The 27,852-nt window shown below is 45.8% G+C and overlaps 1 protein-coding gene across 28 annotated transcripts; it reads left to right on the forward strand.

The window, feature by feature from the left end:
• The first annotated feature begins 12,252 nt into the window (after nucleotides 1-12,252).
• LOC127317975 (uncharacterized) lies at nucleotides 12,253-27,727 on the forward strand. 28 transcript variants are annotated; one of them, XR_007861581.2, is made up of 12 exons: nucleotides 12,507-12,691; nucleotides 13,091-13,233; nucleotides 13,948-13,998; nucleotides 14,181-14,281; nucleotides 15,103-15,277; nucleotides 16,067-20,511; nucleotides 20,618-20,681; nucleotides 20,822-20,888; nucleotides 21,158-21,229; nucleotides 21,455-24,172; nucleotides 25,325-25,403; nucleotides 26,602-27,727. XR_007861581.2 is itself a non-coding variant. In XM_051348580.2 (6 exons), exons 1-6 carry the CDS (start codon nucleotides 12,591-12,593, stop codon nucleotides 15,990-15,992), a joined length of 600 nt encoding a protein of 199 aa, XP_051204540.1. In that variant the 5' UTR covers nucleotides 12,507-12,590; the 3' UTR covers nucleotides 15,993-16,113. The 28 variants fall into 28 exon arrangements, 6 of the variants coding, with proteins under 6 accessions (XP_051204540.1, XP_051204541.1, XP_051204544.1 ...); XR_007861588.2 differs by lacking the exon at nucleotides 26,602-27,727 and adding an exon at nucleotides 25,945-26,462; XR_007861584.2 differs by lacking the exon at nucleotides 26,602-27,727 and adding an exon at nucleotides 25,963-26,462.
• Nucleotides 27,728-27,852: the final 125 nt, after the last annotated feature.

Below are 27,852 nucleotides of genomic sequence, written 5' to 3' on the forward strand. Positions count from 1 at the left end.
GAAGAACTTACCATGCTCCAAGCCACTCAGTACCTCTTTGTGGTTGATACCTTGCAGAAGATGGGGCTATTTGATCTTGTGTGCTTGAAGCCTGGCAGTACATAGGGTGTTGGGGTGTATTGCCCAATCCTTGTCCGTCAATTCCACTGCATTGTTTTCTTTCATGATGCTGCTGCTCGCACTGTGACTTGGATGACTGGACAGGAGCAGTATACTTGCAACTACCTTGACTTATGTCAATCCATGGGATTTGGTAGTGGTTGCGCTCATGGTTTTCAGATTCACTCTCAGGAGCAATTCACTCATGGGGACATTGCTTTCTGCTACCCTCCTGAGCCTACACATGCTCCTCCAACCATCTTAGGGATGTACTACTCTTATCTAGTGCTTGCCAAGATATTCCGGGAGAGTCTCATCAGCAAGTCACGAGACTCATGTGAATGCCGAGCCTACCATCTTAACCTCATGCACTACAGCCGTCCTAAAAATATTAGGACGATTGATGGCTGTGACTTCCTCTACTGTGAGCTGAGGCGCTCAGTTCGCAACCATATGTCTCCAAACTATGCTCATTATGTTCATCAGCTCATCAATACAGTTGTGCCAACTCCTAACAACAAGAAATATCAACTAATCAAGATGGAACCGTTCAAGATTCCTCAACGGGGAAACAAACTGGAAATCCCATCTATGATGCCTTCTGAGCGCGGGTCCAAGGAAAGGAATGACCCTGCAACTAGCTCCGGCTCTTCTATGCATCCCACGTGGGGTGCCTCTCGCTTCTTGGCTAGCCTATGACAGATGTGCAGGAATACCAATGATGTTGCTCATCAAAGCCTTGCCCTGAACCAAGAGACTAGGAGGCGCCAAAATGAATTCATGGCTGCAAGAAACCATCCTATTCCTCCATCTGGACCTGAGATGGAGCATGTGGTTGCACCAACTTGGGAGATGCCTCCCATTGATGATGAAATGCTCCAGAACTTTGATATCTCCATGTTTGCTCATGGTGGTGCTCCTCCTCCTAGGACTAGATCTGCTCCTGCTCCTGATGCTGCTGGATATGGAGATGATGATAAAGATAATGAAGAGTATGATGAAGATGATGATGAGGATGGTGATGAGGACTCCCCACCCACTGGGACAGAGTTCTATTGATGGGAACGCTAGCATCCCTACTCTTTTCTTCGCCTTTTAGGTGTTTCGATGCCAAAGTGGGAGAAGAGAGTAGAGTCTAGGATCACGGGGTTCCTCGGTTGGTGCATAAGCCATGCCATTGATACTTTATTTGCTTCTTACTTGGCTTGTGCTATTTGCCGGCTTTCATTTCTAGAACCATTTGCTACTTTGAATAATTCGTGTATGGACAAGTTATTGTATGCTTAATCTCTATGTTACGATGATTATGCTTTATGCTTATATATTGATATATATCTGTCCATACCATGCTTGTTTCCTAAAGATATTGGGGGAGCTTCTCATATTCTACAAATGGTGCACTTTGCATTCAAACGCAAACTCTCCAAGTGCACACATTATGGTGGAGCTGTCTTAGTATCTTATATGGAATCAGGGTTTGAACTTATCATAATATTTATATGTGACTCTAGCTCGGGTTTCCATCGTATACCAAAAGGGGGAGATTGTAAGGGTATTTTACCCTTATCCATTATTTTGGTAACAATGGCACCGTTGCTAGAGTAATCGGACTAATACAAGTCTATAAGATTATTCTGAATCCATCCGAAGAAGTTCATCTATCATCGACTCAGCCACAGGAGTTACCATCTCATCGATTGAGTCGATATCATTCTTTCGCCGCGATTTTTTGGCCAAGCAATCAGATGCAAAATTGTGTATCAATGGAACAAGAAGGTAAAGGGAAACCCCCCACTTCGACAAAAATGAAGAAAGGTTGTTCTGCCTCTGGTCGGTCTGTGATCCGGTTGGACCGGCCGTGGCACCGGCTGGCCCGGCGCCGACCGGCCCCTGGACCGGTGCCATCCGGGCGCTATCCAGTAACGCCTCCACCTCCACCTGGTGCTGGCTCGGCGCACGGTCCGGTTTGGACCGGATGGTCCGGCCTCACGCTCGGCCACGCCAGCCTGTGGACCGGCCTCCCCGGCACATGCCGGCTCCTGCTCCGGTGACTTATGGAGCCATGTACTGTAAGCCAAGAATCCGCCCCGATCTCGGCGCGGCGCATGATTCGGCTCTGGCCGGATGGTCCGGCATATGGCCCGGTTGGACCGGCCCCTGGGCCGGATGGCTCAGCCTCACGTCCGGCTGACCGGCTCCCTCGACCATTTGCTGAGCTGGACAAGTCACAATGCCTGGATTTCGAGGGACCAGATAAATACCCCTTCACCTAGCCAGAACACTTAGGCACTACATTACAAACTGTTCTTGAGCTCTCTCTCTCTCTCATACTCAATTGATAGAAACACCAAAAGTCTCAGATCTCCCTCCTCCTCCACCCAAACTCGAATCCCTCCAGGGAAAAGATAGAAGAGGCCTTGATCTATAGTTCCACCAAGCCAAATCTTGTTCCCCTTGTATTCATCGATATACCTGTTCTCTAGGGTTCCTTGGAAACCCTAGGTGGGCAAAAGAAGTCTGGAAGCATCCGGGCTTTGGATTTGCTCCTGACAAGATTGTGAAGGTTTGGAGGCTGCCTCAAAGTCTACCACAAGTGAGAAGAGCTATTCCTTCACGGGATAGGCTCAGGAGAAGAAGGTGAGCCTTTGTGGCGTTGGGGAATCCTTCGTGGGACCCCCACCTCTCCAAACGTGATGTACCTTCTTGCAGAGGAAGGGAACACGGGAATAAACCTTCATCTCCGCGTGCTATCGGTTATTTCTAACCGAACTCTTACTTGTGATATATCTGCCTGTGAGAGCCTTCGCGCTCGAGTTACTTTATATTCCGCAAAGCCTAACATTGCAAAGAAAGAATTAAAATTTGTAGAAACCTATTCACCCCCCTCTAGGTTTACCATCTCTGAACTTTCATATATACACAGTGAGAAGAGAGAAGAAGCTGCTAGAGCCATCAGAGCTTCAAAGAAAGCATAGAACAGAAATTTCTCATTTCTCCTTCATATCCTAAGCTGAGTTGAATCCGTATGAGTTTAAATCAGCATGGTATCAAAGCATGTGGCAAGATCTTCTGTTGGCCGTCCTGATTGAGGACCCTTGGTCGCGATGGTCGGCGTTGGGCGGCCGATTTGGAGGGCTAGCAGGAGGGCCTCTGGCTGCTTGTGTTTCATCACCTTGGTCACCTTGAGGACCATTTTTTGCGGTTGCATCTAACATGATAGCTGGTGGCCGAGACAGAGCTTCTTCAAGGAAGGCAAGGTGAGGCTGTAGCAAGCTTATTGAGAGGTTGTGGTTGTTGTGCATTGGGGTGCACCTCGCCGATTAGGTATTGTGAAGGTGGAAAAGGAGGTTTCAAATAAGAATTTGGGAAATTAGCTCGAAGAAGAAAGTAATCAGAGAAGGATTTAGATAATGGTAACAAATCTACAAAGGCTCCATCTAGTGTTATGGTGGGGGAACTTGCAGCAAAGTTGCAAGCGATGGATGAAAAATATAAGCCTTGTCACCATGATCTTCTTAGTAAAGAGGGAGGAAGCTTAGGAACTGAAATTGAGACCAAGGAGGAGATTCATCCCCTACATATGCATCTTATGAAACTTGAAGGGTGTGAAACTTATGCAAATTGGGAAGAACATGCTGAAACAATCCTAGTTTCAAGGAAACTCAAGGGTTATAGGTCGGCACCATTCAGAAGCCACTAGAAGAAATCTCAAAATAAGGCTCAAAATGGAAAACGACGAATGCATTGGTAAGGGCTTGGCTGTTGAGTTCATTATCACCTCAAATTGCCAAGCAAGTTGAGAGGATTAAAGATGCCTAAGAGATTTGGAGGCTTCTGAAAGGCGCCTACTCTAGAGTTGGGAATTAGTTGTTGGCTCGTAGAATTCAGAGGGAGTTACATGTGTTGAGTCAAGGCGAGAAAAGTGGTTGAGTATTTGTTGGAGTTATAATAACGGTGGAGCGATCTTGAGTACTATGATATGCCATTGAATTAGTGTGTGAAAAATGCATTGAGAAGTTATTTTTAAAATGGGGGAATTAACACCCCATCCTCTGCATCCAAGAGATGCACACATCTTGTTTATTAGATTATTTACAACACCTTACAAGAGGTTGCAAGAGGAAATGCATTGATAAGTACAATAAGTGAACATATAGGAGGACGGTAAGGGATTTTCTAAATGGACTCAATCGAAAATTTGAAAATAGGAGGGCTGCACTCTATGGTAGTGCTACATTGCCTAATTTAGAGCAAGCAATTTTAGCAATTATTATTAAGGAAACTCATCTAAAATTGGAGGAAGTAGGGACAACTACAAATGGCATATCACATAGAGGTGCTCTGCATGTTTTGTGTCAGAAGGCACAAACTACCAACAACCAAGAACAAACACATTTGAGAGGAAGTGTTTCGAGTATGGCGAATGAGGGCACTTGAAGGTGTGGCATGTCCTGAATTACTTGGAGGAGGTCGTGGAAGAGGGCATGATTGGCAAGGCAGGGGTCATGGACGCATATTTTATGGTCGTGGTGGTGAACGAGGAAGGAGCATAAGGCCGAGCAAATGTCTCATCTACTATTGGAGAGGTGTCTCAAGTGATGAATGTCAGGATGGCTGCAGATGACTAGGAGAAGTGGGCTCACTTCAAAAGAATGAGTTTGATAAATAGTCTACTGAAGCCCGTGCTACATCTGCATCCTCTATCTCTACCAACTTGGCTGGTAATAACCCTCATACTCTACAATTTGAATACACTAGTGCATCGTGGCTAATAGACTCGGGTGCATCAAGGCATATGGCTGGCTCATATAAATTGTTTTATGATTATATTTGTGACTCAAAAAGATAAAATGTAAAACTGGCTGATCGGTCCTCTCAAATTAGTTTGGGTTCAGGAAAAGTCATGTGCACCCTTAATATGCTTCTCTCATCCGTATTGCATGCTCCCTCATTCCAAATCAATTTATTATATTAAGCTATATCACAAGCGATCTTAACTGTGTTGCCATCTTCTTTCGAACGTGGTGCTTAGGGCATCTCCAACCGCGTGACGCAAACCGCGCCCGCGCGTCCGTTTGGGTCGAGCCGGACAAAAACGCGGCCCAGCGCGCGGACCTATCCCTAAAACGGATGGCCGCGGCGTCCGGGACGACCCAAACCCGGCTCAAATCTGGGACGAGTTTGCGTGGCCGCGGACGCCGGATGCTGGTCGCTCGCGTCCTCCCCTTGTCCGCCCCTGGCCCGCCTGTCTGTCTCCCAAAACACACCCAGTCCACTCCACTCCCAAAACCTAGAGATGGCCGACGAAGCGACTGCCGCCGCCACCGCCACCATCGGAGACGAGGCACAGGTCGCGGCCGTTGCCGGTCCTCCCTTGGCGGAGGCTCCTGAACTGGCCGGGCCGGTGGTCGTGGAGCCCGGGCCGGCGACGAAGAAGGCGAAGGCCGACCTCACCACGGAGCAGAGGAAGATCGAGAGCAAGAAGAGGGCCGACCGCCGCAGGGCGCTCGACCAACGGAAGAGGGATATCGCTGCCGCGGAGGAGCGGCAGCGGGCGGCGGAGCAGCTTCTCCAACTCAAGACGGAGGCCAAGGCGGACGTCATGCAAGAGCATGCCATGCTCTTTTATGGCCACGCAGCGCTCGCTCAGCACTTGATCCTCCCGGGCGCCGGCACGGCCTCGGCGGGGAGCTCGGCCTCGTCCGCGACCCGGCCCCTTCCTCCAAGGTCAACATCCCTGCCGACTGCCCCATTTGGGTACACGCCCAGCGCACACGAATTGGGGACGCAGTCGGCGCGCACGCTGCATTCGTCACGGGATGGGTCACCGGAGGTGGGCGAGTCGTTCACGGGGCCGTCTCCTTCGTCCATTGACCTGAACCGTGCGCCGGCGAACTCCAAAGGCCCCAAGAACATGGGAGCAGCAGCGATGGCCGGCGCACGGAACCTGCTCGACGATTTGTCCACCGTGCAGGCCCCTCCGGTGTACACGCAGCCAATGCCGACCACCATGCCCTCTGCTTCGACCGAGCAGGCTCCCCAGCCACCTCCCGTTGACACACATCAGGACAGCACTGCATGTCCCGGCAGCATTAACATCGAGGAGGAGCCGTTGTTCGCTCAGGAGTTGACGCAAGCCGCAACTGCACAAGCTCGAGGTCGCCGCGTAAGCAAACGAACCAGCAACTACACGGAGAAGGAGGACAAGGTGCTGGTCGAAGGATGGTTGACCATCGGGCAAGATCCATTGACGGGTGCCGAGCAGAAGGGGACCGCATTCTGGCGCCGGATCTATGACTACTTTCATGAGCATCGCAAATACGGAGTGGAGCCATTTGAGAGCGACCGCAGCGACATATCGCTCCAAAAGAGGTGGGGAACAATTCAAACGGAATGCAACAAATTCCAGGCGGCGTATGATCACGTGAAGCGGCTACCCGTTAGCGGCATTGGCGTCAAGGACTTGGTATGATTCTTATCGTTCTTGTCTCGCTTATTCTTCCAACGTTTGCACATATGTTTATCGTTCTTGTCTCGCTTTGCTCTAGGCGTGGCAAGCTTTGGATTGGTACAAATCGGTCAATGGAGAAAAGACCTTTGCATTCCCTCATTGTTGGAAGATACTCACAGGCACCCCCAAGTTCCAGGAGGGGTACGAAGGGTACATGGCGACCTTGACTGGCAATAAGACCGCCAAAGATGCGACGGTCATTGACCTTGATGGTGGCCAGCCTTGCGGTAGCTCCGCTTCTCGTGCAAGTCATCCTCGCGGCCACAAGGCAACCAAAGCCGACTTGAAGCGTGATGCCTCGTCCATGTTATTGTTTGGCACTTTGAAGGAGCTGCATGCCGATAGAGAGGTGTCCACGGACAAGAGGGATGAGAGAAGGCGCCGGGAGAAAGAGGAGGACATGAAGAACTACTTCGATGTCCAAAAGAAGAAGCTTGAGATAGAAGAGGTCAAGGTCAAGACCAAAGCTAGAGAAATTGAGCTCAAAGAGAGAGAAATTGAGCTCACAACACTAGCAAGGGCCCAAGAGGTGGAGTTGAAGGCGAAGGAAGTTGAGCTCAAACGCCAAGCCGAGGACAACCTGATCATGAACGCCGACTTGACCAACATGAGCGAGGCGAAGAGAGCTTGGTTCGAGAAGAGGCAGAAGGAGATCCTAGAGCGTCCAAATTGAGTTGACAATCTCAAATTGTAATTTTTATATTTGTTCGAACTATGGCACATTTTATTTCTTCATCATGCAACATTTTATTTGATATTGTTTGATGCTATTTGATATTATTCTATAATTGTTACATATTATTTCTATATTTTACATACTATTTATAAGTATGTGTGGCCAGATGGCCTATTTCCCAAAGAAATAGGCCAAGGGGCCAAATGGGTGGCCACTGCGTTGGGCGCAGCGTGCGACCCAAACGGACACGCGGACGCGGGGCGCTGTCCGCGTGTCCGGCCGGCCACGCAAACGGCCCAAAACAGACGGCCCAACGCGTCCGTTTGGGTCGCGCGGTTGGAAATGCACTTATTTCAGAAACTTGGGACGAGGAGCAGGCATGATGGGTTGTACTATTTGGATGACAAATTGCTACAACTGCCTTGCGCCGCTCTCCGGTTGAGTTTATGTTGCAACATCGTTTGCTAGGACACATGTATTTTGTCACTCTTGGACGGAACTTTATCATGTTCTTTATAATAAAGTTAGTAAGGATATGTAAGTGGGAGTGATGTTTTGGCACATGGGAGCATATGCTCCCTTTATTTTGAAATATATGTTAGACACATTTTAAAATGTCAAAAAATTGAAACAAAAATTTCGCACGTACATCTTCATGTGCTATGCGTTCACAAAGTCGTTTCATGAAAAATCGACATGTCATGTGGCGTGTGTAAAAAAGACAAAATTCGGTGCTGAAATAAAGACTTGTCACAAGATAAATTTTCTCTTTTTCGCTTAGACTACAAAAAATATTATTTTTTCGTGAAACTTGACGAATACACATATATTGTGGAGATGTACATGTAAACTTTTTTGTCAAAAAATTTTAACACTTGGAAATATGTTTTTATGGTAGAGGGATCATACGCACCCGGGAGCCGAATTGAGTTTCTGTAAGTTGAGATGTGATGCTTGCCAGTATGTACAAGTAGTGTACCACTCCAAACTCAGAGTTCTTATATATTATCCGATAATACAAGTAGTGTACCACTCCAAACTATTCACTCGGATGCATAGGGTCCTAGTGGAGTTCCATCTATTAGTGGGTATCGTTATTTTATGACTTCTATTGACCGTTGTAATAGAACTACTTGGGTTTATGTGTTAAGAAATAAGAGTGACATGTTTGAATGTTTTAAGAATTTTCACAATTGAATCATGTCCCAGCAAGCTGCGTGTGTGAAAATATTACACATAAGGGTGTCAAGTGGGATTCCACTTTTGTCCCACTTGTAGTATAATTTGACTTTTCTAGTACAAATTTTGACATCAAAATTTGAACTACATAGTACAAAATGACATCCCACTGGGATCCCACCTTGACACCCTAATTACACACTGGTAATGGTAACGAGTATGTTAATAAGGAGTTTGATGGATATTTGTCAAGTTTTGGAATCATACATCTTACTATTATATTTCAGTTGGTCGTACGTCATACAACGCGTTTGGTGTCATACAACGCGTTTGGTGAAGGAGATTGAGACTATCCCATCCATCCAAACTAGATCTGATGGTACGTAGCATCCTCACTCAATAGTTAGATTAGCTAATTACGTTGCCGTGCCACCGATAAGTGGAAAAGTACCGATTCGTCATAATAGAATATATATGCAACCAAAAGAGAAGGGCCTTGTAAAAAAAAACCGAAAAGAGAAGGGCGGCCCATCGTGACCTCCTCACAGGATCCCTAGAACAGGTCTCGCCGCCGCCATCCCCACCCCTATTATCTCACGAACTCACTCATGCCGAGCGAGACCCCCAATGACCGCCGTCGGAAATCCACCGCGCTCGACTAGGGAAGTTCAAATGCACTTGCTGCTCCGCCGACCCAGACCTGCCCGAGCACGCTGCCCATCCCCTGCATCATCCCGCTGGTCAGGCGGCGCTCCGCTTCACTGGGCGCGGGTCCGCTAAGATGGCGGCAGCACCAACGACGAGCACCTCGATCAGCTTCTCATCGCGGGGATCAAGTCACTGCGTTGCTGGCCCCGGCGGCGGGGTGCTGGGTTCGACCCACTGGCCACTACTCTATCTGCACCACTTTCTCGACGCCATCTGCTCCTTGACCTCGTGGGATTACTGTGACTAGGTCCTGATTTCAGCTCAGTGGTCATATCCAACAAGCAAGAGGGAGGGCAGCAACTAGATCGATCCGAGGAAATTTTAGATCTCCACAAATAATATGTTCTTTCCTATTCTTGACTGGGCAATATTGTGAGTAGGTCCTGATTTCAGCTAAGTGGTCATATTCCTGATTTAATCAAAATCTTATTCGTATCAACAACGGTTTCACTTGCAGAGTCAATTCCTACCCCCTGCTCTTGTCACATGATCGTAATGAAGAATCTTTGCCATTTTGCTTTCTTCTGAATTAATTTTTTTTTCTGGAGAAGCAAACACTTTTATTTGAGGGAGAAGTAACCACTTGCTATGCAGGGCTCAACCCCGAACTGAAGGGACCGACAGCAACGAGCAGAAGAAGTGCAAATGGCCAAAAGTGACACATAGCTCATCAGATCTGGCCAATAAGAGCCACAACCAGGGGCGTATTTCCAAGTACTCACGAGCTTATGGTACAAATGCTTGGTTTGGTTATCATTAGCAGCAGTTGTAAGATGAACCATGTTATATTAGTACTTCACGAACAGAATCTCTTCCTAGCTTGCGTCGTAGCTCTTGTGCTTTTGTTAATATTAATTCAGTATGTATTTTTCCAACTTCAGATTGTTTATTATAGATAGCGGCATCTTTGTTGTTGGAACAGGCTTAGTCCAATTGGCCATGATGTGCAATATTTGTTTGCTCCACTAAATAGTTATTTAAATTCCTTTATCATATAGCTATTTAATTAAGGAAATAACTTATGTGTCATAATCAAATATGTTTGGTTCGTACCTATATTTGTAAAGGAAATCATTTAATATTTTGTAAACATAGTTTTTGCCATACATAGTATAAGCATATTAATTCTGTATGGATAGATGGAATCACAGAAGGAATAGGAAGATGCGTTTAGATTTTCCCTAGGCTTTCATGTGATGTTTGCCATTTCAGTGTTGGTACAGGTAAAACAAGGATGAGAACAAAGAGCTTGATTTTAATTTCGGGTTTAAGTTAATGAGGCCGTATTAGAAGTCCCATCATTTCTCATGTTTGATGCTGCCAGTGGTGCAAACAAAAATATAGCCTTGCAGAATGCAAATATGTTTTATAGAGGTAATAAGATTGAAAAGGTATATTTTTGGACTGGGTATATTAGACTTTAGAGCACATATAATTGTTTGCAATGACACTCTTTCTTCTCAAGACAAGTGTTTACATAGTTCACGGTAGTGAGAAAGCATGGTTGTCTTGCTTGGAAAATTTTATGTATCTGTCTTTTGGCCACTATTATTTTGTAGTGGGCACCAAATGAAACATATACCCAGAGATGCCCTAAGGTGAAAACAAGTATTCATGATGTCATTAGCAACTTGAACCTTTTGCAATAAAAAATATTTCTTTTGCTTGTAGCTTCCTTGAAAATATTTCTATTTTCTTTAACGTAGAAAACACCCCATTGAACAAACCTCCATGAAAAGACACTACTTTGGTGAGACCTGCCTCTTGCAATATTTTTTCTCCATAAAATTGGATTTCTTATGCAGTGTTTATTTCTATCACTACATAAATGTGTTGCTGCTTGGGAAAATACATGATTCTATGAAGAAGCATTAATTTGGAATTGTTTGGAAATGACATAGATTTTAAATCTGTCGTAAGAAAAGAAATTGAGATGAACGGGCATTCAACTATCATCTATAAAAATGCAAGGATTTCTCCATCAGACTATTCTACTTTTTGTTAATCGTGTGCAAAATTATTTAGATGCCACTAGGCCATTTTTTTTTGTTGAACCACTTATTTATTTATTTATTTCCAGGTTGTAGTAGTTCGACATTTTTGATCGATTACGAAAATGATGGTGCATTGTATCCTTCGGTTCTTTAGTTCCAAAGAAGTTGAGTTAGATTCTCCGATGAACAAAAATGCAAAGCAATATTTCTTTTCCGAGAACTCAGTACACAATGGTCAATATTTACTTCAAGCTAGATGCATGTTTGTAGATGATGAATCTGGGTTGGTACGGCCAAATCTCTGGGCTTGGTGACAATTTTTATGTGAAATTCAAGGATGCATGTTTGTAGATGACGCATTAAATTCAAGCACTCTTTCTTTGTTCGACGTGATTTTGTATAAGTTGCAGCGGTGCTTCATTGCTTGGCAAATTGGCGTGAAAAGAAAATAGTTGATCGATTCATGTACTAGTATGCGAAACATGCAAGCTAAGCTAGTATCAACAAGCAATATGCGTAGAGCTGGCCATTTCAGTGGATACGTGGAGATAGTAAATTAGCAATTGATGGATCCTTCGAGCTTCATGAGGCTATGACACAGGCAGCTTTCACCTTCACGAGCGCCTAAGCTAGCAACGTGAAGCGACTAACTCAATTATGTTTATTATTTTGATTTCTACAGGCATACGAGTACAAGCCCAAAAGTAAATACGTACATCCGTGCATATACACCGGCCAGTTCGTGTATACGCACTACGTCACGTCTCCACATTGCCGGCACTTTGCTGCAGGCATTTTTTATAATTTGCCGTTAATGTTAGGTTTAGCTGGCAGTTTAGGATTAGTGCCGCTAATGATGATCTAATTACCGGCGATTAGGAAAAGTGCCCCTAATTTTGGATGAATACAGGCACAATTAAGAGCACCGCTAGTCATTTGCGGCAGTTTTAAAAGATGCCGCCAAAGTTTCCCTGATTAGCGGCATAGAAAGTGCCGCAAATATTATTATTTTTTAGATCGATGACACCCGCCAGAAGGGTACCTTAGTAATTTAAGAAAGAGCCGGACGAAAAAGAAGAAAAAAAACCCGCTTCGCTCTCGTCCAGGGCCACACGGGGGCGACTCCATCTCCCGCTCTCACCGTCCCCGCCTCTCCCGCCGCGGCGAGGATCCATGGCGACCGGCGCCGCCGCCGGGCGGGCGTCGGTGCGGCCCGTCGACAGGAACGGCGCGGCGCCACGCGGCAGCGCGCGCTCCAAGTCGGTCTCGCCGCGGCGGCCGCCATCCCCCGCCCGAGCGCGCCCCGCCGCTGCCGACCACGACGGCGCCGCTGGTACGTCGGCTCCTTCCTCTCCCGCGAATGTATCGGATGACGCCCCGCCCTTGGGCGCTCTTCCTGTTTTGGGGTCAGCAGTAGCAGAGGATGGCCAAGGAAGGAGCGGGGGGAGGGCCCGACTGGAACGGTCTGCTCAAGTGGAGCCTCGCCCACGGCGGCGACGGCACCACCCCTTCGCGCGCGCTCAGGTCCGTCCAGATCCCCCCCAAACCCTCCCTCTCCCCGATTCAGATTTTAGGGAAGGCTAGAGTTGCTGGTGTATCGGTCAATTGGGATTCAGATTTTGCGGCTAGAGTTACCAGTGGGTTCTAGTGTGTATCAATCAGTCGGGGTTCAGATTTCAGGGCTAACGTTACATCTCAGTTCTAGTGTGTATCAATCAGCTGACTAGTGGAATGAAACCGTAGCAGCCGTAACACACTGAGTCATTAACTTGTTAGTTTTATCTAGAAGTCTAGGCACTATTCAAGCCTCTGAAATTTCTTGCTTGGGGCAGATGAGTTTCCCGGATTTTAAAATGGCTGAAAGACATTCCGAGCGGGGCAGGTATTCCTGTCGCTAACACTCCCTCGATATTCCGTTTGCAGCGAGGAGGACAGGAAATGGTTCATGGAGGCGATGCAGGCGAATACAATCGATGTTGTCGGCAGGATGAAGGAGATCGCCCAGGTGATGAAAACCCCTGATGATGTGTTGCAGTCTCAAGGCGTGACTACAGAGAACATTGAAGGTACCTTTTCAAGTGATCATGTCCTCTTCTTGCCATCTCGATTCGTTCTCAAAGAAGCATTTGCTTTATCATGGCTTCTACATTCTGGCTGCTACATAGCTGTTGTTTTGTTTTATACAGAGTTTGTTTATGTACCCAACACACTGTTTAGCTGCTAGTGCTCACATCTCTAAGAGCGTTTTCAACATTGCAATAGAACCAGTGCTGTACAACATGCAAATCTTTCATTAGTTTTATAACTAGGACCTAGGAAGTTTACTTAAGTTAATAGTTTTTCTATGCTAGAGGATATGATAGATGAATAAAATGTGGCAAACGGACAAGTGACTACAGCGATGAGCAATATTTCCTGTTCTGATTTTACACAGTTGGCTTGCTTTTCTGCTGCCTTTATGATGTGAATTTATTTTTCTTTTATTTGATTGTGCAATTGTGTGCCTTGTCGGATTGTTTGACACTTTATGATATACATGTGGTTTGAGGGAAACATTGTTGCAAGTGCCATCAAGTTTTTCTGCTATGTGTTTCTGTATCTATTTCCTTCCTGCTTGGCCGCTTCATGTTCTAAATGCAGTATATGACTATTTGGACTAGCTACTGCTTTTCCTTTCATACCCTCTGTACATGTTTAGAATTCCCTTTTGCACCTGAATCTGATTTTTATGTGCATGCTAAAAGTCCATTGAGCTAACCATTCTATAACTTCATGACCAGATATGTTGGATGAGTTACAAGAGCACGTGGAATCCATTGATATGGCAAATGGTAAGATCATCGTTGTTGAATCAAATCATCTCTCTGATCTTATATGGTCATTTTGTGGTTAATCATATGAATTTTTTTTTGCGAATTAGTTACATCATGATAACTGGCACATTACTGTTCTTATTACTACCATTTACAATTTCTAGATCGTTTTCGGAATTGATAAATGGTGCGCTTCTCAGATGTGTGCAGAGTAAGGGTCGCGGGAAGGATCCGGCCGAAGAACGCCGATGAACTAGCTCAGGGCGCTGACTTCGATAATATTGTGGAGTTGCAGCCTGAGGTTAGTATGTCCGGCCTATTTTACTCGCTGAGCCCGTGCTTCTTTATTAGCATCACCGACATCATGGATTAAAGTTCTTTTGAAATTTTTGCTCGCTATTGCAAGTACATTGTATAGGATTGGTGGATTTTGCAGATCATTGTTACTCCATGGTTGAGAGGAGAGATTCCTGTTGCATAGTTAGCACTATATTATAATAGATCACATGATTAGTCCACCTACAAAAGTGATGCCATAAACTTGTTAATTTGGTATATGTAAAGTGAGTTATCTAAATTTGTGAACAATCTCTCTGCTGTTTGCTAAGAAATTTAACTGTAGCTTTACGGGCTTGGCTAGTCGATTCTATGTAGTTCCCTTGTGTTTGAGATTTTGGAATGTAGACAGAGGCACGCTGATGATAGCTGAGTCCGCACGCTGATGAAATTATATCTCGTATTGGTGATAATGTTTTTTCTTTCTTTTATCCGCAAGTTCTGTTTATACTCAACAAAATCTGTGCACTTAGCAGCACCTATTATACATCTTCAGAAATCGTAACCTAGCCGGACACTTACTATTTCCTATGTCCTGAATCTAATTCACATGAACTGGATTTCAATTTTTCTTGCCCTTCTTCTCTTGTTCATGTTCATGCCTTTTATGTCTTATTATTAATCCTCTTTTCAACTTATTACTAATCTGGCATCTAGGTGAGACGTAGAGCAGTTGTACCATCTCTACACAAAATATTTCTCCCAGTGATCGTTCGTCGTCGTAGCTTTTATATCTTACTTATTAACCCTTTCTTCAACTTATTATTTGTCTGGCATCTATTTTAGGTGAGACGTAGAGCAGTTGTACCATCTCTACACAAAAGATATCTGTCAGTGATGGTTGATAAAGTATTTTGTAATTGTGCCGAGAGATTAGTGGAAAAGCTTGAGACATATGCTTTGAGTGGTGAACCTGTTAATATGGAAGCGAGGTTTTCTCAAATGACTCTAGATGTGATTGGTCCCTTGTTCAACTACACTCCCATAAATTTTAGAAGTTTACCATATATATCAGTATCTGGTTCCAAACACTAAACTAACTCTTAGAAGTTTGCTGCTCATCACTTTCTCGTGTTCCCATGTAGAATGTTGAATTAGCTCTTATTCTGTACTCCCTCCGTTCCCTATTAACTGACTCTGATTTATTACAACTTTTTACTAAATCAGAGTCAATTAATAGGGAACACAGGGAGTACTTGCTTGCTTAATGCTACCCCCTACAAAAAAAGATTGGCAATTGAAATTCTTTGGACAGTTAATCAACAGTTGACAAAAAACATTCAACCTGCTGTCGACGATGTCCAGTCTTATTCACTTGCATTTCTTTTCACATTTAATGACATGCCACTTTCCTTTGAATCTTTTACTAGTTCATTGCTCTCTGATCTGCTTATATTTTGGTTAGTTTTCATTTAACCTTTTGTTGTGTAGAATAAGATTGTATAGGGATCTGTCGATGTCGAACTATTCTTAGAGGCTGCACTTGGTTTATATTATGGAAAAGTAAACAAACCTGACAGGCTAAAGGTGATCATTGTATTGCTTACTGGTTAGGGACATGTTACAGTTACACAATCAAACATGAATTGGATTTATTGTGTTCTCAGCTACTCAACTTACCTCTAATTCGGAACATACATTCTGTAGGCTCTTTTACTTCTTGCACGCTCCATTGAGGCAGATCCAAGCACATTTGTGTTTTATCTTCATATTTACTATCAAAAGGATGAAGGACTTGGAACATTTTCAGTGAACTGCAGGAGGATGGGTGGAGGGTGGAGGGTGGAGGGCGGAGGGCGCGCTCACCGGTGCTCTGGCATCATGCTCGACGAGGAAGAGGGCTTGGCGTCGGGGACGTGAACCTGGCTGTGGCGTCGGATGCATGGCGTAGCTGGCGCAACTTCCTGTTTGCAGGCAGTATAGCAACCTTAAAAATGCCTAAGAAAATAATCAGCGGCACCAGAATTTAAAGCCTGAAAAAGTAATTGTAGGCATCCTTTAAAAGTGCCGGCAAAAAGTTTAGATGGTATCCCTAGAAAAGTGCCAGGAAAAAGATTTCGTGATATTTTTCGAAAAGTACCGGCAAAAAGATTCTATGGCATTTTTGGAAAGTGCCAGCAAAAAGATTCCATGACATCTTTCAAAAGTGCCGGCAATATTAACTAGCGGCATTTATGGAAGTGCCTTAAAATATAATTAACGGCACTTTTGTAAAAAAAAATGCCGGCAAAGACCTACCTCGACTGGAATAAACGCAGCATTTTTTTTTATGCCTTGAAAAATCTTTACCGGCACGTTTGGTGCCTTTGCCGGCACTTTTTTGTGCCGGCAATCTAGGTACCTGACGCAGTGACGCGTGCGGGCCGGTACACTGATCGGTTTGCCTCACAAGATATTTTGGCCAGCTGAAAGCGATCTGATAAACATCAAAAACAAGATCGCTATTAGCGCGCGCGTGCGAGCGTAAGATAAACATTGCTGCCGCCATAATCGCGGAAGGAGACTCCGCGCAGCTATCCATCGCCGGCTGCCTATAAAAGGAAGACACAGCTCGTTCTTTAGGGGAACAGCCGGAGGACGGAAGAGACTCACGCAGAAGATACGAAGACGGAGGAGAGGAAGGCAGCATCTGTCACACCAGAAGGGAAGGAGGTCATCGATCGTACCCGGAGGCGCAGCTCTTTCGTCGACACGAAGCAAACACCATACACGCACATCCATCTATCACCCATATTAGCCCAAAACACATACACAGGACCAGAAGCGAAGCAGGAGACAGCGGCCATGGTGGAGAAGATGACGGTTTCTAATGGTGAGAATGGTTAAATCTCTTTTCCCTCTTTCTCCCTCTTCCCCATACGCATACATATCACTCTATGGCGCACGGAGTTGGCGATGACGGTGTCCGAGCTGCCGGCGTGCAGCCGAGCATCATCTCTACTTCGGCAAGCCGCGATGAAGCCGGACACGACGAAGCCGGCGTGCAACCCGACGCCACCTCTACTCCCGCGGGTCGCCCTGAAGACGACCACGTCGGGGCTGTCGGCGTGCAGCGCGCCATCTCCATCACCCATGAGGCGCGGCGATGACGTCCAACGACCACGTCGGGGCTGTCGGCGTGCAGCGCGCCATCTCCATCACCCATGAGGCGCGGCGATGATGTCCATGCCGGGGCTGCCGGCGCGCAGAGCGGCGCCATCTCCACTACCCGTGAGGCGCGGCGACGACGTCCGCGACAAGGCTGCCGACGCGTAGCATGGCGCCATCGACACCACACCCGCGAGGCGCGGCGACGACGTCCATGCCGGGGCTGCCGGTGCGCAGAGCGGCGCCATCTCCACCACCCATGAGGCGCAGCGACGACCTCCGCGAGGAGGCTGCCGGCGTGCAGTGCGGCACCATCAACACACCCACAAGCCGCGACAACGACGTCCGCGATGAGGCTGCCGGCGCGTATAGCGCCATCGACACCACACCCGGGAGGCGCGACGACGACGTCCGCGACGAGGCTGCCGGCGCGTAGCATGGCGCCATCAACACCACACCCGCGAGACGACGACGTCCGCGACGAGGCTACCAGCGGGTAGCGCGGCGCCATCAACTCCATGGCACACGCGAGGCGCGACGACGACGTCTGCGACGGGGCTGTAGGCGCGTAGCATGGCGCCATCGACACCACACCCGGTAGGCGCGACGACGACGTCCGCGATGAGGCTGCCGGTGCGTAGCATCGCGCCATCAACACCACACCCGCTAGGCGCGACGACGACGTCCGCGACGAGGCTGCCGGCGCGTAGCATCGCGCCATCAACACCACACCCGCGAGGCGCGACAACAACGTCCACGACGAGGCTGTCGGCGTGTAACATGGCGCCATCAACACCACATCCGTGAAGCGCGGCGACGGCGTCCGCGACGAGGCTGCCGGCGCGTATCATGGCGCCATCGACACCACACCCACGAGGTGTGACGACGACGTCCGCGACGAGGCTGCCGGCGTGTAACATGGCGCCATCAACACCACACCCACGAGGCGCGACGACAACGCCCAGGTTTATCGGCGTGCAGCACGATGCCATCTTCAACTACACACCATGCCACCGACGATGACGTCGGGGCTGCCGGCGTACAGCCCGGCGCCATCCGCCATGGCGAGGACGACCTCGACCTTGACGAGGCTGCCAGCGTGCAGCGCGGCGCCATCAACACCACACTTGCGAGGCGAGGCGAGACGACACCTTCGACGCCCCTCCCCCACTAGTCCGTGCGACGGCATCCTTGTCTATGCCGACAAGCATTAACTTGGCGTTGGTCCAAGACGAGGCGCCGACCACATTGGCTACACCGACTGGCGTGTGCGTCGGTTTTCAAACCGACGCCAATCTCCAACGACAACTTAATCCCGCGAGACATATACCCCTTGCGCACCTCGACGAGGCTGCTGGTCGTCGAGAAATCCCAGCTGAGCGGACCCATGCTACTCCAACCCAACCTACACCAACATCGTCAAGACCGACGAGGCACGACGACGAGGGCGGGCGTGGCCGGAGCAAAGGCCACGCCACATGCGGCGCGTGTACCGACGAGGACACGGGCTCTGCCGCCGCCCACACACACCACCACATCATGCATGGAGAACGCGAAGCGAAGACGATGAAGACGACCACACGGCTTAATCGGAGGTGTCTCGCGGCGTAACCCGCGGGAGTAATTAACCGGGTGCCTTCCGAGGCCCCGGGAACCAGGAGATCGCAATCGCCATAGTCAGGCTGGCCGCGTAAGCAGGCCACGGAGCCCTTTGTATTCGGGGACTTGTACTTTGTTTCTCCAAGAGAGATTAATGAAATGCATGCTTCCCTATCTTTTTCTTGTGTACTACGGTACACTGACACGCCCGCACTTCTTTATTTTACCCCGGCGCATGAGAGAAAGACGCTACCATCCCCCCCTCAACATAGCGCCTCTGTCTTTCACAGACGTTTTTCTCGTGTCAAACATTCTTATTGTGACAACCCATTATAGATGGATCATTAAGGGTCTTGTGTGTATTACTATATGAAACCTCAACTGATGACATTTTTGTTTTTCATATTGCGTGTGGGTCTCCCACCAGTATGGTCAGCTGCGATTGTAATCTAAAGGTATATATGATGCCCCCCATAGGGGGTCTCACAGAGATTAGCTGCTCGTGGCCGTTGGATCTTACCCGTCTGGCAATCTTGTCCGTCTTTTTTTTCACTGGTGGAGTAGTCTAGGACGAGGCCCTCGCGCGAACCAGCTTTTTATCCATGGGTCGATGAAGCCCTCCCGGCCCAGCCTCTCGCGTCGCTCGTTACCCTCCTCTCCCCTCGCGCCGCGCCGCCGCCTCGCGCTCGCCGTCTCCTCCCCTCCCGTTCCCGTGCGCGTGCGGCGGCCGCCGCCGCCATCCCCGCCGCCAGCCTCTCTTCCTCCCCCACGTCCCTAGCCCACTTTCGCCCAATCCCCGCGCGAGATCCGTCCTCGCCCATGGCGGCGGTTTCCTGCCGCAACTCCTCTTCGCTGCGCCTCGCCTCCCACCTCTCTCCTCCCACTCCTCCCTCTACCTCATCTCTGATGGCTCCGGTTCGCCTTGGGCGCGGCCACCGCGCAAGGCGCGAGCGGGGCGTCGGCCTTGGGCGCGAGCCCTGCTATGGCACGCCCCGTCTGCCCCGCTCACCGCTGCAACGAATCATCGCGTTGCCGGGAGGAGCCGCGCCGCGAGCTGCGCCGGCTCGGCCAAGGCGACGAGGACCAAGATCCGGGGCGGCGTCTTTCATCCTCGCCTTCCTCTCCCACTTCCCCACTGATTCGGGGAGAAACATGGCAGCAGGAGCGACATGGAGCGACCGAGCGTCGGCGGTAGGAAGCGCACGCCTGGGCGACAGCGGCGGCAAGCGCGGGCCTTGGCGACGGCGGCGCCCATCGGTGAGCAGCGAAGGGGTCTCCGACGGCGGAAGGAGTGCTGCGCCCGGCGTCCGGACAAGCTCCCATCCTCAATCCCTCCATGTGCGCCGTCGTCCGCGTCCCGTCGCCGTCACCTTCGTCTCGACGCAATGGGGCCAGGCACTCCCTCGCACGCGCTCATCCTAGGTTGGAGATGCGGATGAGGCAGTGTGGCGCTGTGTGACCCAGCTCCTACAGCTGCAGACCGAGATTAGGGAGAAGAGGCAAATTCAGGTACGCATCTGCTAGATTCCTTCATCCACGCCCTGCATCCGTCCAATGGCATGTGTAAACTTTTGCTCTCCTATCATTTGTTCATCTTCTACACCACTTTCTGAAGAGAGATGCCACACAAGGACATGGGAGACCAACGTGGAAGGAGGCTCAGCCAAGCCGTGGCCATGGTGCAGCTCTCTCCCAATTTACAGAGCGTTCCATTTTGTTCAGATGTATTTGATAAATTTATCTTATATACTGGCTATGATGTTGCTAAATCCTGATTGCCTAGACATGTAACACTTTGTTCCACTACTCTCTTTTTTAGGTTTGTTTGTGGATATTTTTTTTATCTGTGCCTACCAGTTTTTGATGAAAATCGTGGCAACCTAAAGGTGAATATTCATCCATGAAATGTTTATGCTCGCTTACTTAATAAATATTTCGTTTATACTGTTAATGCTTCGCTGCATACTAAATAATCAGATAAATGTCATGCATAGTCCAGTACTTATAAGTTGTTCTCAGTTAGCCATTTCTTGGATTGTATTATTGTGTCCTCTTGGTCATTTGCATTCCAGTGGTTTGAGGAAGAGGGTCTAAACAATGTGTTTGTTGATGGTCCGTAGATAGGTGTACTAAAATGCAGTCTCCCCCTTGCTAGATGTGCATCCATGGATGGAGCTTACCCGGTGGCCTTGCTAGATAGCTGAGACAGGTTGTACTTGGAGTGAAGGTAAACAAAAGTAGCAAGCGATTTCTGAATTGTGAGGTTATGGTTCATACAAAACAATTTGTTGTAGACCTACGACAACAACTACAAATGTCTAGCTTTCGGTTCAGTTTATGTTGTGGCGCCAAAGTACACATCAGTTTAGTTCTGAAATGCATAATTACTATTTGCAGTCCATGGTTGATAAGGTTCTTAGTTAATTTTCTGTGTTTGTATTTCGTTTCGCAGATGATGATGATAGATCAACGATTACAAGTACTGAGCCACTCACAGAATATTCAGCTCTTCGGTTCATGTGGTTTTATCACTTCTTTCAGACCATGTGAGCTGATTCCTTTTCCTTTATATGCGCAGATTATTTACTTGCTTAGGCTACAATTTTACCTGGTCGGTTATTAATGCATGCCGAGATAAGAAAATTTATCCAGTGTTTCTTGCTATACCAAATCAGATAACTAACTGAGTATTGTAGTTATATACATCCGATGATTTTTATTACCATGTTTGTCAGCTATGGTGATGGAAAATCAAGCAGAGCCACTTGATTTTTTTAGTCTATTGACGTTTTTTCTGTGGTTACCTTTGCTTCTTTGACTGATGTCAGTCTGATTAGTACAAGGGTGTTGTTTGCTGTGTAGTAAGGTACTGAGGTGCTGTTTGCTTTGCAGTACAAATGATAGCTTGGTTGCTTAAAATGCAGATGTTGTTTGATGTTTAGCTTCCTTACTTGAAAATCAGAATTTGACTGCAAAATGGGCAGTCCACGGCTTCTCCTTAATTTGCACATCCTGGAAAAACAAAACTGGAGCTGTAGCCCCTTTTAACACCACACTGTGATCTAGCCTGCTAAGATAAAAAGAAAAAGAAAAACTAAGCAACCCAGGACAGATTAAGTATTACTAGAGAGACATGCTCTAGAATAACTTTTACTCTACAGAAAATACTTTGGTTATATCAGAACCATATGCTAATTACTATTGTAATGTATTATGTATCAGAACCATATGCTAATAAGTATTGTAATGTATTTTCCTATTTCAGTTGTGCTATGTATGCAGTTGCTGCCCTGCCTATATTTACGTGTGAATCTCTTGGGAATTTTATTGGTCACCCTCACGTGATGTTATATATTCTTATTCGCTACTTCTATGTGTCACATTTCAGCGTCGCACCACCTGGTAATCCGCAAATGGTTCTTCACTTTGTTTAGCCTGTACAAGTCATCGATGAACCATATGAACCAGAATTAGACAAATACCGATAGTACGATTTTTTTTACTAAAATAAATATATTACCAGGTCATTAAAACAGCATACTTACCCCCTCTATTTCATTTCCTCTTTCATCCCCATCTCTCTGGCTCGGTGGCGGCATAGCCTGCGATCTGCCGAGCTGGTGTTTTCGCTATTATGGTCCATTTCGTTTCGACCATTTTTTCTATAATATTGTTTATTATCTTTTTATTTCAACTATTTTATCGATTGTTGTACACGATGTGTTACTTGAGGTTTTTTTTTTTTAAAATTCTTACCAAAATTGAGATAGCATTTCTGAAAAATTATCCACCAAAGATGATGCATGAGGAGCAACTAATATATCATCATTTCTATATTTGGTTTTGTTTCCTATGAAAGTAAACAGAGTTCTGAACAGAACATTCATCTTTCTATGGCCATCAGATTGAATTAGAGTTTGTTTGTGCTTATGTTATATTTTTTCGATAAAGGGAATATATTAATATCAAAAAGATACCAATTACACCCAGCATCTGCAACAACGCACCACCCTAATGGCACTACGGATGCACACAGCCAAAAAAAGGAAAAGAAAAACTAAGAAACAAAAGTCCCGCTACAGTGTCTCGGGCCTAACAACAGCAATACATCCACCGCCAAAACAACACCTGAAATACAGACTCTCCAAAAACGACGCCTCCAAGAAGGGAACAGTGCTCTAACACCGTCGTCGCCCGATCAACGATCTTAGGTTTTCACCCTGAAGATAGTCCCCGCTCTCAAAACAATGCCTCCAACAAGGTCATTGCCAGGCATAGTTTTATATATTCTCGGAAGGTATGAAAGGTCATCAGATTGGGTAAGAGTTTGTTTATGTTTATGTTATATATATTCTCGGAAACGTTTGAATAGCGACTTGTGTGGAATAGTTTTTGTTTAGAAAAATCATGTGATCTCATATATTCATGCCCTTACATAGTACCAATGACTTTTACAAAACGGATGCAGAGTAGTCAGCCATCTCATTTATGCTCTACACATGCTTCTATGTAAACCAGGGGCCTCCCTACATGTGTCATGCCATTCCTTTATTCTCTCGCTTGTCTTTTAATTGCAACTTTAATATTTGTTTAATGGAGAATATACTAAGATGAAGAGTGAACTGAATCATTTTGAATTTGGTGTCCTTTTTAAACGACTTCCATGGTTTTACAATTTTACTTCACCATGAAGTCATATATCAAGAAATTACGGCTCATCAACAAAATAATGTATATGAATATTATCAGTTCATCGTGCTTTGGATAGTTGCAGCTTCCGGATAATTGTATCATATAGTAGATTTAGATATTACTTGGTTGAGCTACAGTTTTACATATTACTGTCTCGGTATTTAGCCACATCTGGTCATATTTCAGCTGGGATATGCTGGTTTTTAAGTTTTGGTGCTTTTGCACTCCTTTTATTTCTACCAAGTTAATTATGCGATTTTACTTTACTTTTGATATTTCAACTCTAAGCTTGTCGTGCCATGTTATTCAGGTTTCCGTCCAATTTAGTTCTCCTTTCTTTTTTGCCTTTTTGGTTCATGCTAATTCTTTGTGAGTAAAACATCTCCAGGCAGCGGAATTTTGCTTGAGGTGCACTAAGTTAGCACATGAATGGGAAGGAGTCGAGCAAATTATAAGCGGCCAATCAGCCATTTCTAAGGTATATCGTTATCTCAGCTCAGTCACTTGCGTTCCAATGGTTTGAGGAGGTTAGAAGATTTGCATGATACGCTTCTATGTGTTTAATTATTATTCTTCTAGGTGTTTTTTGTTGCATCTACGTTCAGTTGTATTTCTGTTTATTGCACATCTCTTTATCGAAAGACATACCAAACTATCATATCTCAAGGTTGAATATTTGCATTATACATCCTATATTTCCATTCTAAGGGCCTGCTTGGAATGTTGTTTTAAAAACCGTTCGGAGCCGGATATTAGGGAGCATGCCGGAGGTTTAAGCGTGGCTTCCGTAGGTCCATAATAATTACCTCCGTTTTTAGCTAAAAACAAGGGAACCAAGCGGGGCCTAAGGGGTTTACTTTTGTTGGAGTTATGTTCTAGGTGAAAGGATGATAAACAATAAGCCAAGGTGATTAACCTTGGTGGTAAGGGGATACAGGGAGGCAGCAAGTACAAGTGCGATGTGGAGGATGACAATTTTTTGACATATAGTACATTCCCAAGGATTTTTTGGGTGCAAATTACGATAGAGCTCTACTGCTGGTTCATATAAAATTGATTACTTAGATACTTCCATTCTGAACCAAAATTGTTATTTTAGGTTGATTTTTTATTATATAAAATCTATTGCAAAGATGATCATCACTGCGAAAGAAGGTGGCCGCGCGCCAAGACATGCACCTAAATCTATAACACGCCGTACCAGCGGATAGCGCGACCCTGTGTATTGGAGAGCAATGTGTTTTGCTTCAAACTTAAATGTCTATAATATTGTTTATTACCTTTTTGTTTTGACCATTTTGTCGATTTCTGTACAAGGTATGTTAGTTGCGGTTTTTAACGAAATGTTTATCAAAACAAAATCGGGGGCAACCAATTTTTTAGGCTTAATAGGTTTTCTCCATCAGTAATATGTAGCTTTTTTATTCACCAGTTTATGGAACTAAAAAATTCCACGGTATCTAATTAAATTATGCCAAGCAGCCATTACTTGGATTTATTAGAAGGGATGTGTCCACGAAAACTGAGTTTGTACTTCAACTAGGTGTTCAATGGTTTCCCTGGTTGGCAGTGCCTTAGATTCTGCACAACTTGATAGCGAATTTATAATCATTGTATTTTGTATTGTCAGGTTCTGGATATGGGGAACTATCATGTAGCAATGGATGCAAGAAAGGTCTACCGAAGTTCATTTTCACACCCTTGAATAAGTAAGGGAACTATCTACGTATAGCTGTTTTTAAATTGTTTATCAGTGAGGTGTAGGTCTTTGTTCTCTAGACAAATGCTAAATATTGTGTATCTTAACTATCTTAGTGGACAAGAGACATGCTAACAAGTCTGGAAAAGCATTTGGGGGAATGTGAAAGAACTACTTCTCTTAAATCTGCAACTGAGTTACACCTGTCGTATTTTTTTTTATCAAACATGCATTAATCTCCAACTCTTAACATTTCTTTCATTTTTGGTCTAAAGATTCAACAGATGACACCAATTTGTGGAAGGTTTAGTAACAAAATACAATACTCCTATGTTGTTATGTACCACTAATTAGCTGCTAAACATGGGTTGCTCGTGCTACCGCTATCCTTACGAAAGTACAAGTCATTGTTGAGATATATTCTGTGTTTTGTACTTAACTTTAACTAACATAATAGTGCAAGTACTTATTATGATGATCCCATGAGTTCCTCAAAACTGAGCTGAACTGAGATCCATCATTTCTGCAAGTGGTAAATTTAATTGGGCTAGAATCTTATGATGATCCAGCCGCGCGGGTTGTCGGCGTGGGACGATGACCTCGGGTCTGGCATGGCGTGGTTACCAGGCGCCATAGCATGGCCTCTTCAGCGATGGCTTGGCGGGCGGCACTGTGGCGTTGTGCAACCTTGGAGGGCGGCACTCTGTTCGCCACGTGGTACGAGCCGGCAACTGTGGTTTGCCTAGCGACGGGGCTTGCTGGAGCCCGATCTGGACCGTAGCACCACATACATATGTGAAAGATGAACTTGCTTGCACTTTGTACAGAACATTGATGTGATAACTGGAGTGCACCAAAATTTTTTCTACCTTTACACCACATATACATATGGTCTAACCCAAAAGGTTTCTTTGTAGTTGGTGCCCCATAGCCTAGGTTACCAGAAGCTGGTAGTTAGTTAAATTGTGTTTCTTTCGCAGGTAACTTTACTATAGACAAATGCAATATGCCAGATATAACTGTAGTATGTATTGCTATTTCATATTCATCGTTCTCGGTTCCTCCTTCACCAGTACTTCTATCTTTGTTACTCTGATTGACAAATTTCATAGATTCCATATATTTAGTATTTCTTTTCTGTAATGTTGAATAATTGTGTCCTTGAATGAATCTGATATCCTTTTATTTACTATGGTTATATTTTGCAGGTCCAGATAAGTATCTATCCAATGATATTTAATATCACACTTGATAGTTCCAGATTTGGAAGATCAACTGGATGCATATGCCTCATCAATGTATTCGATTAGTAAACATATTTTTACAAGTACAGTAATTGTTGAGGTAGTGATTACGGATGATGTGCATGATCATGCTATCAATTACCACTGTAAGATTGTACATAACAAAACTAAATAGTACTTTACATATGTGATAATTTTCTGTTCCTATCCTGCACTTAGAACACTTTCCACAATTATTGATAACTCTGGTTAAACATCGGCAGCCGGAGATCTTGGGAAATTGTTGTTCTGGTGTAGAGAAAAAATATTTAAATTGTATGAGGCCAAAGTTTTTGGCTATCTGATACATTATAGGCACACAAGTTGTTATTATTTGTTGATTCAATTCCTTTTTTTTCCTTTTGTAGAAATTGGAGTTTATATACAGCAGCCGAATGAATCAAAATAATATCTCTGCTCTGCTTTTTTTTGCAAGAATTAGGATTTCCGTTTCTCATGTGCATTATTACTCCATAGACAATCTCACTAACAAACGAATTGGATTTGAGCCATCCTACTATCCATTCTTAGTGTTCAATTTCATTGGTGAAAAAAAGCCACCGCTCAACTTGCATCCCTGGCCGCCGGTACCGGTGTCGCCCGACCGCCAAAGGCGGTGAGGGAGTGCGCGCACCCTGGCAGGGCTCCTCGTGCGAAGAAGCATCGCCTTCTGGGTCGCGCGACCTCGGCGAGGCGGAGTGGAAGCAGTGATTCAGAGTGTTGGAAGGCGTTGTGGCACGGTGCCAGCTGCGCGAGAGGTTGGCGGCAACGCTCTGGCCCGACCTGGGCTGGACGGGCCACGACCGTGCACCCCCCGTTCTAATATCCTTCCACCGATCCTCCGCTGGTGGAGGACGCCGTGCATGCGAGCAGGAGCCTATTGTTGTTATGGTCTATAGTCGAGGGCACCTCCTTACCAAGTTGTATTCGCTTGGTGAGGACGACCGTGTATGTGTGTGTATCGTGTGTATTCCCCTGATGTCTTCTTCCTATTCAATGAAATCGAACGCAAAATCTCTTGCGTTTCCTTGAAAGAAAAAACTAAAAAACATATTACCATTTTCTCACTTAATTTTTTATCACCGTTATATAAAATGTAGATCAATACGAATTTTACGGGATCGTGCGCCAAGGCGCACATCTAAATCTAGTATCATGTTATTGCAGTCATATATG

The sequence above is a fragment of the Lolium perenne genome, chromosome 7 (genome assembly GCF_019359855.2).
Source record: "Lolium perenne isolate Kyuss_39 chromosome 7, Kyuss_2.0, whole genome shotgun sequence".
NCBI classification, from domain to species: Eukaryota; Viridiplantae; Streptophyta; class Magnoliopsida; order Poales; family Poaceae; genus Lolium; species Lolium perenne.

Coding starts and splice junctions, on each gene's coding strand:
- LOC127317975 (XM_051348579.2), top strand. CDS start 12,591: ATGGCCAAGGAAGGAGCGGGGGGAGGGCCCGACTGGAACGGTCTGCTC. Junction 13,234..13,947: donor GACTACAGAGAACATTGAAG/GTACCTTTTCAA, acceptor CTTCATGACCAG/ATATGTTGGATGAGTTACAA. Junction 14,282..15,102: donor TTGTGGAGTTGCAGCCTGAG/GTTAGTATGTCC, acceptor CATCTATTTTAG/GTGAGACGTAGAGCAGTTGT.